At 43.5% G+C, this 9,834-nt stretch overlaps 1 protein-coding gene across 2 annotated transcripts in view; it reads left to right on the forward strand.

Annotated features, from left to right (window-relative positions):
- The window catches only part of pip5k1ca (phosphatidylinositol-4-phosphate 5-kinase, type I, gamma a), a 70,259-nt gene extending 60,907 nt beyond the window's left edge, over positions 1-9,352 (forward strand). The window contains exons 16-18 of one of the 2 annotated variants that reach the window (XM_036141382.1): positions 196-457; positions 7,062-7,151; positions 9,181-9,352. In XM_036141382.1, coding sequence (XP_035997275.1) covers positions 196-457; positions 7,062-7,151; positions 9,181-9,183 — 355 coding nt within the window. In that variant the 3' untranslated portion in view covers positions 9,184-9,352. The remainder of the gene's footprint in view (positions 1-195; positions 458-7,061; positions 7,152-9,180) is intronic. The other variant, XM_012871677.3, reaches the window with a different exon arrangement.
- Positions 9,353-9,834: the final 482 nt, after the last annotated feature.

Consider the following 9,834-nt stretch of genomic DNA (forward strand, 5'->3'; position numbering starts at 1 on the left):
TTTTTCTACCACACTTTTTCCTTCCACTTAACTTTCTGATTTCATGCTTGAACGCAGCACTTTTATATCTATCTATATAATATGAAAGTTTTTAAATTGAATTAATTAGGTAAACAAAGTTTTTGATGAGATTTGACATTCTCATTGAGTCGCTGTGTTTGTTCAGATCTTCTAACCACGTCTTGCGTTCCCCAGTGAGCCTCAGGCAGCGGCCGACACAGAAGAGGCCGCGGCACCCCCAAGCTCCGCGGCAGCCCCTGAGGCGGCCTCCTCCTCGTCCTCCTCCGCCCCGGCCGCTGCTCCCTCTTCCCCGGGGCCGGCCGAGGAGGCCCCCCCCAGACCCGAGGTGGTGGTGGTGGTGGAGCCCGACGGGGCCAGCCAGATGTCCGGCTCAGGCTGCACCAGCCAGGCTTCGGTCGACGACGACGACGACGTGCCAGCATCCGATATCTACTTCGTAAGTGGAACGCAGTCGCCCGCAAAACATCGGCTTTGACTGCTTTGATTTCCGTTATTTAATCAGCTAGCCTGTTATCGCGTGTGTGACGTATTTCTACTGCTGATCCATCCTGCAGAGGCACTGAGAGGAGCGGTGAAAGCTCAGGCTGGTATGGGAATAAAAGTGTGCGGAGCTCCTGGCTGCTGTGTTTTTGGGGCTTTTTAAAAAAAGAAGCTTGTTTTTTTAATTGCCCTGATTTATTTTCTATGCTAAAAGAAGTATTAGAAAACCCACCAAGGGTCCAGTTTTAGTAGCTTCTTCGTTTATTAGCTTCAGATTTGAGTGTGGGATCAGTTTCTTCATCCTCCTCTAAGCCGCAAAGCATTTTTCCCAGATTGTCTTTGAACAAGCTGTACGGTACCATCATCCTAGCGCCGTCTTAGATCGTGATGTGAACCTCTACTTTCCTGTCCCTCCCTAAAGTGATTTTCAACAAGGCTGCAGCAGCGCATTCAGCAGATCACGGCTTCCTGGACGCGTTCAGCCGTCATGATTGCTCCTTCCAAAGCGACGGGCTGACGGTGTTGTACCGGCAGGCCGTAGCGCACCCAAAAGCTCAGCTGCAGGGCCTTTGCAAAAGTATTCACAGCCTCTGAATGTTGCCGTGTTACGGTTTAAAATATTGCCTTTAGTTTGTTGGGATTTCATTGGATACTAAGTTTTCAAAATAGTCTTTAGAAATAAATAGTGTAGTGCATATTCAGCCCTTTTTACTGTGATGCCCATAAATAAAATCCAGGGGAACCAGTTTTCTCTTAAAAATCACTTCATTAGTTTCTAGAGTCCGCCTGTGCATCAGAGAACAAACAGCATCATGAAGACCAAGGAACGCAGCAGAAAGGTCAGGGAGAATATTTGAGAAGAAATTTAAAGTAGCTATTAAACAATATCCAAGGGGTGAACACCTCCTGGTTACTATTATTATTATTATTACTATATTATTACATCATCTGTGTGTGAAAGGATTGATGCGCACAAATGGCCATATGCCTAAACGGACAGGCTGTTCAAGCAGAGCATGAGTCCAGGAAGCAGCCAGGAGGTCCAGCTTAACACTGGAGGAGCTGCAGAGATCCACAGCTCAGGTGGGAGAGTCTGTTGAGTCGTCATAAGAAAGCTAAAAGAGTCTCCTCTTGCATTTTACCACAAAGCGTGTGGGAAGCAGAAATGTGGATGTAGGCGCACAGGTGAGACACAAAATGAAAGGGTTTTACGTTTTTGACCGACAGGTGAAGCCATATGTGTGGCAGGAAAAACAAAACACAGCCTCACATCACCGTAAAAAACGCTTCTCCTCAGCAACAAATCTGCCCCCCTTCAGTCTGATTACTCCCAAATAAGTGTTTGGGAATTATAAGAAGACATATTGAAGTCCGTTCTTGTAACTGAACAATATTTGTGAGACTCACTAGGCTGAGTATAAATCAAACCACAGGGCGAAGCGTTCCCACCTGGACGCGCCCCTCTCAGGGTGTCCCCTGTCAGGAATCAAACACCCCCTGATGTGTGATGAGAAAGCCTTAATGACCAACAGGTTAGTCAGTGAGCTCCTGGGTTATTGAGCAGCGCTGTCGTGTGACGGGCTCTGGCTGAGGCCCGGCTCGCGCGTTCAGAAGGAGGAGAGATGAGAAGCTCCCTCTGCACACGGCGGTGAGGAGTTTGTTTTCTGCACCAGGCAAAGTGACACCCACAGCGAAGTGTAAGCACACAGAAGCATGCTGCCAGCAGACGGCTCTCAAGAAGGGCCTCTGGGGAGCGACGAGGAGAAGCCGCAGTTTCATAGGAAAGCCTGTCCCATGTACGGTGCTATACATTTAACCTTGATGCATCACTTCACTCAGTTTTGGAAATAATCCTCTCAACCTTAGCGCTCACTCTGGGCACCAGCTCCCGCCATCATGAAAATGCCTTTTCTTCTCAGATGTCCCACGCTAATCCAACTTCTTGCTTTGTAAACTGCCTTTTTGGATGTTTGAGGTTTTTTTTTTCTATGTTAAAAACGCATTTGGTTTATTTTAAGCACATAAAGAGACTAGTTTGTCTGTTTTCTCAGCGTATCGCATTCATTATCACAACAGCGGTGTTGTGAAAACACAGTGGATACTAGAACCCCGTGTGTCCAGCTGGTCTCCTTTCAGGAGGAATAGCCGATTTATTACAAAGAACCGTCTTTTTCCCTGTTTACACACAGTTCGGCCGCCACGTTAACTGCGTGAAGGGCATCAGTTCGTCAGCTCTCTGTAATCTGAGCTGAGTCCTGGCCAGTATTTAAATTGTGATCAATTGACGCAGCACATTAACTACAGAGTTAGATATTTTGATGTTTTAGTTTGCAGTGCTTCGAAAAATGATTCATCAGCAATGATGACCTTTTCCACATTTTGTCATCTTTCAACCCCAAACTTAAATGCTTAATTTCTGAGGTTTTTGTGATAGATAACAGTGATTTTTAACTGTGCAGTGAAAGAAATAGGATACATTGTTGCTAAATGAGCAAATTTACACATTGAAATCTGAAATCTGGGGTGTGCATATATGTTCAGCCCAAGTCAGAATGTGTCAGAATGTGTCAGAATGTGCGCATGTAGAGGCAATATTTTTTTTGTTTTTTTTGTTTTGTGATATGCATTATTATCACTCAATGTTAGTTCTGGACTTCTGGCCATTCTAACACAAACCAATCTAATGTAGCTCTGGCTGCAGGTTTGTTGTCATTCTGCTGCAAGGAAAACATCAGTTTTATTCTGGGATTGCCCTGTACATCTTCCCGTCAACTCTGACCAGCTTTCCAGTCCCTGTTGAAGGAAAACATCCCCAGAGCATGACGTCGCCACCACTATGCTTCATCACGGGGGTTCTGTATTCAGGGTGGAGAGCAGTATTTTGCTTTTAAAATGTATAACATATTTATGAGTTAATTTATAATCCAAAAAGTGGTTTCTAACAACTAGAATGTTTCAACGTTGTCACACTTTTTGAACTATATAATAACAATATAAATGTCTTTTAGCCCGACTCGTACCTGCAGTCAACTAGCTATGAACCTCTTGTGGCAAAAAAATAATACAAGCCATTGATATTAACAATAAACTTTAGTTATATTAAGTTTTGTACTTTTTTAGGAGTTTATTAATCGTATTTATCATACAACTGATTGCAGGTACAGGCCAAACAGCAGGGGGTGCTGTTGTCACATTTAGAATGATTAATTAATCCTGTGTTTTCTGGACAAAAAAAGGCAAAGATGTTGTTGTGCCCCCCTGCAATACCTTCAGATTTCTGCAAAATGTCCCAAGAGGTGTTGGAGCTCACCTTTCTAAAAGACTAAGGCCAAAAACAACTCCACCTCCAAATGCACAGTCGACTGGTTAAACATCTGCTATAGCAGGGTGCAAACGTGGATTCTTTAGGTCGTACAGGTAAAAAGAACATTTGGCTACAATTCGTGGGTGAGACAGAAAGTGACCAAAAAGTGTTAGCTAGGACAAAAAGTGTTAGAGGTTTCTTTTTTTTTTTTCCCTTGCCATCACCAGATCCATTATTGTTTCTGTCCACTCTTATCTTGCGTCCATTTAACCCCAGATTATTTTTTTTTCTGTTCTTAATAAGCACCTCGCTCCATCTTTCCCTTCACTGTCTCAGTCATGCGGTCTTCCTCGTGAGTCACACTAAAAGGAGTGAGATGGTGATGATGTAGCAGATATAAAAAGATGCTGAAGTTGTGAACCTCTCCCCCACCACTGACTCATCCCGTGGATCCCTGCGGGGACCACACACAGCATCACATCTATCCTCCATTTTCACCTCAGTAGGCATCATTTTCTGTTTCACCTGATTTTTTATTATTATTCTTTTTGCCCCCCCCCCCCCATCCCGCCATGCTGTTTGTTTTATCTGTGCGCCATGTTTCTCGGTCTCCAGACGGGGAGGGCCTGGGTGGTCTCTCCCTGCAGACAGGGGAGGAAATGCCAGTGGCGTTGGCCGGTGTGTGAGCTCAGATCAGCGTCGCTGCACAGATCTGAGCTCGGACTGACCCTACGTGCTTTCTTGTGTACTCCATACAAAACATGCACAACGTGTTGAGAGGAAACAAGATCATCTGGAGCCCTTGCCTGTCATTTCTTTTTCTTTTTTTTAACACTGCTGGGGGTTTTGTAATTGTGTTGACAGGAAAACAATAGCATCTCCCCTCACGGTGAAGTGTAGGAGGTGGGTAAACAGAAGACAGGCTTTTCTAGTCTCATCTTTTGAATGTCTTTGTTTTCCCCCCTCGTTGACAGCTCCTCCTTCTTTGCATCTCAGTTTCCAGTCCGCTAGGATTCGTGCGTGGATTTGACTCCTTCAAGTACAGCCTTACAGTGTAGCAGCTGACCTCCTCTCTGCAGCCTTTTATTACAGACCCCCTGACAACAAGATCTAACTCAGTGTAACCTTCCATGCTGGAAACGGCACATGTGCAGCTCTTTGCTAAAGCATTGACGCACCTTTGACCTTTTAAGATTTTCTCACAGTGAAATTGAGAACCCGAGAGTTTCTGTGATAGTGGAAAGAAAGGGTTTCTTTCTGCCTTTTGAGGCAGTCCTGGCTAGAGGCAGGGTTCCCACGGGTCCTTGAAATCCTTGAAAGTTTGTGAATCTGTAAAAATAAATTCAAGGCCCTTGAAAGTTCTTGAAAACAGCCAAAAAAACACCTTGTCCTTGAAAGTCCTTGAATTTTTTTTGGGGTTGAAAGTTTACACGGATGACGTCTCGTGTCATTATTTTACTACCACACGATCTTTTAAAATTATGTTGATTCCGCAGACTTTTATTTTGCAAAAGTACGTTCGCTCTTCCTCGTTAGTTGGTAGGCTACGGTTTAGGCCTACGTGCGTCCAATAGGTTACATTCACACAGTGTTGCCAACTCAGCGACCTTGGCGCTATATTTAGCAACTTTTCAGAGTCAAAGTCAAAAACTAGCTTAATCAAAGATGAAAGTAAGTGAAACAAATTGATATAATTCTGAACATCTCAATGCTGCACTTTTTTCCATAAAATTCCATGAAACGGTAGGCTAATGTACATCTTATATGTAATGTAACATGGCATAGCCATGTACTGTGGATATCAATGTAGGCTATGAATATGATCAATATCAATATAGGCTATAAATTAATAATAATAAATTATCCACTTTCTTGCATTGCTTCTGACCCAACAACTTCTGTGCCGTTTAGTCTTTTATTGAATTTGCATTGTATTAAAATATGATAACCTATTCAGCGGTCACAGTAGGTAAATGCCGCCACGTGTGGTCCTTGAATTTGAGGAAATTGGTCCTGGAAAGTCCTTGAAAGGTCCTTGAATTTGATGTTCACCAAGGTGTGGGAACCCTGTAGAGGAGACATCAATGCAACTTTCTGGTCTAATCCGAAAAGTTATACGTGGCGGGAGACTAAAACTGCCCACCAGGCTGAACAGATCCTCCGCATCGTGGTACGTGGTGGTGGCAGCGTCATGCCGTGGGGATAGTGTTCTGCACCGGGCACAGAAAAGCTGGTCAGAGATGACGGACAGATGGATCGAGCTAAAAACTGGGCAATCCTGCAAATCAACCGGTTAGACAGCAAAACATGTGAAACTGGGATGGAGGCACACTCCCCTCCAGGAGAGGATTTAGATCAACGGTCCAGTCACAGTTAAAAAAAATCTGTGGCAAAACAGATCCTCACTGATCATTTCTATCTAATCCGACTGAGCTTGAGCACGTTTGAGAAAATGAAAGTAGACAAGCAGATTTCTAGATGTACACGGCTAGAGGAGGCATATTCTCAAAAACACTGACGTGAAAGGTGGTCCTACGTCTGCATGCCGCACCTTTCAGACTGTTAAGAGAAAATGTTGAAAACTGTGTTATCACTTTCGGTCCTCCTCACCATCACGCACAACATCGTGTTGCTTCGTTATCGGTAAAATCCAAGCAAAAAATCCCGGAAAACGTGTGGATGCAACGCCTCTGGACGTGACAGGGTCACTGGGTGTGAATACTTTTGGAAGGCGCGGAACAAACCGGTTTATGTGCTTTGCTCTGTCTGAGGATGCTTTCTGTGTCTGACTGTCCTGGCATCCTGGCTCCTCCCATCTCCTCCTCTCTCCTCATACCGCCTGCTTGCACGATGCAGAAGCTCATCCTAAACCTGGTGTGCCACCAATAGGGCAAATGTCACAAAGACATGTGTTTTAAACACGCTTCGTTAATATTCACACATTTACTGCATCTCTCTCTCCCTCTCTTTCTCTCTCTCTCCTGCTCTCCGACAAGCTCTAATTGACATCAACATGTTTTTTTTTTAGGATTAGCGCGTCCTCTGAAGCTCTTTCAGCATGTCAGATTCACACTCTGATTTGTCTCAGACATTTCCTCCTTTATGCATCCCTAATTTTTTCATTTCCTGTCTTGTCTTTTCTCCTGTGATCTCCGGTGTCTTTCTCTCCTGCCTGCCCCCGCTGCTTGTCTCTGTGCCTGTGGCCTTTTCCTCTGTCCCTCTGGCCCCCTCTGCTGTGGTGGGCGTGTAAAAACAGCCTCCAGAGGACAGGACCTGGGTGTACTCTCCGCTACACTATGGCTCAGAGTCTAAGGCCCTGCCAGATGGGGATTGGGAAAGAGAGACAGTAAGTGAGAAGCATCAGACTTCAAAAAAAAAAAATTATCAAAGCACAGGGAATTCCCTGAGATCGGAAGTGAGGCGATTGCTCACCTGGCACTGAAGTGATGGATAGGATGAGTCATAAAGAGTTGTAACAGGTCCCTAAGTCCATTAATATTTCACGGGTAGCCTTGATGTATGTAGTCGCTACTTTGCAGCTTTCATTTTGCATTAATAAATGGGTGGAAGTGGTCACAGTTTGCCTGCCTGATCATTTAGTCCGTGGTCAGCCATCATGCGTGTCTCCTAACATTGTTTATCACCTTCTTTTCCTAAACATGTCGCATAAGAGGCGTTTCCAGCACCTTTTATGAAGATAACATTAAGTTTTCCTTTCTGTTTGTTAGCTTAAAATACATTCACAGTAACCAACAGTAACAATAGTCTCTGTTAATGAAGATGCACCGATCAGAGTTTTGTGGCTGAATCCCGAACTTTTTGTTTGTTGTTGTTTTTTTTTAACAGGTTTGATCTGCTGATCCCAATGCTAGCTGATTTTTATTTAAAAAAAACTTACAATAAGATACAAAAACAGTATTGAAAAACATTTTTTCAAGCCCTCCTTCTGTGAGCGCAGAGGCGACGTCACACCACGTGGGAGGGAGGAGTCGCTCTACGACACGGTTTTACTAAAACCCACTTTAATGTTTTATAATAAGGACCAAATGATAACTGTGTTAACGTTTTCAACTATTAGCAGTGCTCGGTAAGCTGTACTGTAAAATGATCGTATTTCCTTAAAAATGTTGATCCTTATCCCAACAAATCCAGCCTGTTCTGTAACAGACTGCTAACACGTATAGCTGTAATGAGTTCAGCCTTCCTGTTCTCCTCAGAGGTCTTGCTCTCTACAAAGCCTGAAAGAGATCATATTCAGAAATGTACACATTAGAAATGTAACTGTTTGACGCAAACGTATTGATGTTATTACATTATTACATTCATTATATATTTACGGTAGACAAAGTCAATATTTTAATCAAAGATTAGAATAAAATATACAGCTAGGCTCAAAATGATTAATTCTCCTGGCAAATTTATGATTAAAGTTCATTTTATTTCTGTTTCTGTTGCTATTTTAGGCCAATCATGGGTTTTTTTTTGCAGTGAGCTCCAGGTCTTTGAGGTTAGGTGGCCTTCTTGCTTTTCAGGTTTAAGTTTTTGTTCCAGCATGTTTCCTCTGACTATCATATTATATAAAGATGCCTAGACAGATTCTCAGCTTGAATCTGATGGCAGAGGCTAAAGGTTTGGTGACGGCAAGGAGGTCTTCCAACCTCAAAACCATGGTGCTCGTCATCTAAGATAAACCATTAGTGGAAAGGTGCAAAAAAAAACAACTGCTCAGCAAATATAAGAAGGATTTAAATGCTAAAATGCTAACAAATATATTTTTTTATTTATTACTGAAAGTAATATAAATAATTCTGGGCATGCAATTTAATTACAATAAGCATAATTTACCTACTGTTGAGTCTTCTTCCATCAGTAACAACTTCCACACTGAAGAGTGTTGCTGTCAGAGCCACCTCTTAGCACCCAGCTCTGGGAACATAAAACGTGCGAATCTTTGAGTTTCTGACCAGCTAATCATTGATCCGAAACCATTCAGACTCAATCTGGCCGCCAGCTGATTTCTCACTGAGATGGATGAATAACCTAAATAATCACCGAGTTATGAGCCTATGAGTATTGAGAATTTATCCTTTACATTGTGAGCTGCTCCAAAAAGCTGAAGGATACGTTTGCGTCAGAGGGTTGACACAGGAAGGTTTCTAAAACCGACTTTTCCAGCAAGAACCACAAACTGCACGCCTTGTTAAAACTCCGCCCCTGTGCTCACCTACCCCGTCTTCCCGCTTCCTTTGAGGTTTTCTAAACGCACTGTTTGCCTTCTTTCCTCATCCCCCCCCCCCCCCGACCTGATTATGCTCCTGTGTTTTAATGTCTGCACTCATTTAAGTACGCCAAATGTCTTTTTCTGTCTCCTGCAGTAAAACACGGTTTCCCCGGCGGAGAGAAAGAGAGCGAGGAGTGAACATCTCAGAAGAGCGGACTCATCGGTCAGGAGTCCAGGCCGCAACAGGAGAAGCACGATCTCTGCGTGCAGCAGGGTTGTAAACATACTGAGAGGAATAAGTGAAACGAACACCTAAGGAGCGGAGAGAGAGAAAAAAAAAAAAAAAAAAACCTGACAGTGATGTCTTCACTGATATCCAACCATCCCTGCCTTTCACCCTCGACAGATGAAATTTATTATATCAATTTAAGAGTTTATCTATGTATATGTGTGAGATAGTCTGTGAACGGCTGTAGTAGTATATGTCTGACATACACGCGACACCAAGACTGCCCTCTTAGCAGACTGAAAGCTGGTTTTCTCACTGAATCTGCGGAGCTGGGGGTGTAAAAGGACTGCCCCTTTCATTTCAGTTTGTATTCATCACTTCATCAGAGTGTATCCTTACTGATCGCCCGTCAGACAAAAGCTCTCCGATGTGAAAACCTTCGCAAAACAGCGTTTTGGGAACCTACCTTGTTTTCATGTCTTGAGCGTCAGCTTGCTCCCTCCTTCTCTGGCTTTCACGGGTTCATTCGCCGCTGCAAAAATGGATCTAAAAATAAGTAAAATGTTCTTAAAGTTAGTG

Source organism: Fundulus heteroclitus, chromosome 9 (assembly GCF_011125445.2).
Source record: "Fundulus heteroclitus isolate FHET01 chromosome 9, MU-UCD_Fhet_4.1, whole genome shotgun sequence".
Classification (NCBI taxonomy): Eukaryota; Metazoa; Chordata; class Actinopteri; order Cyprinodontiformes; family Fundulidae; genus Fundulus; species Fundulus heteroclitus.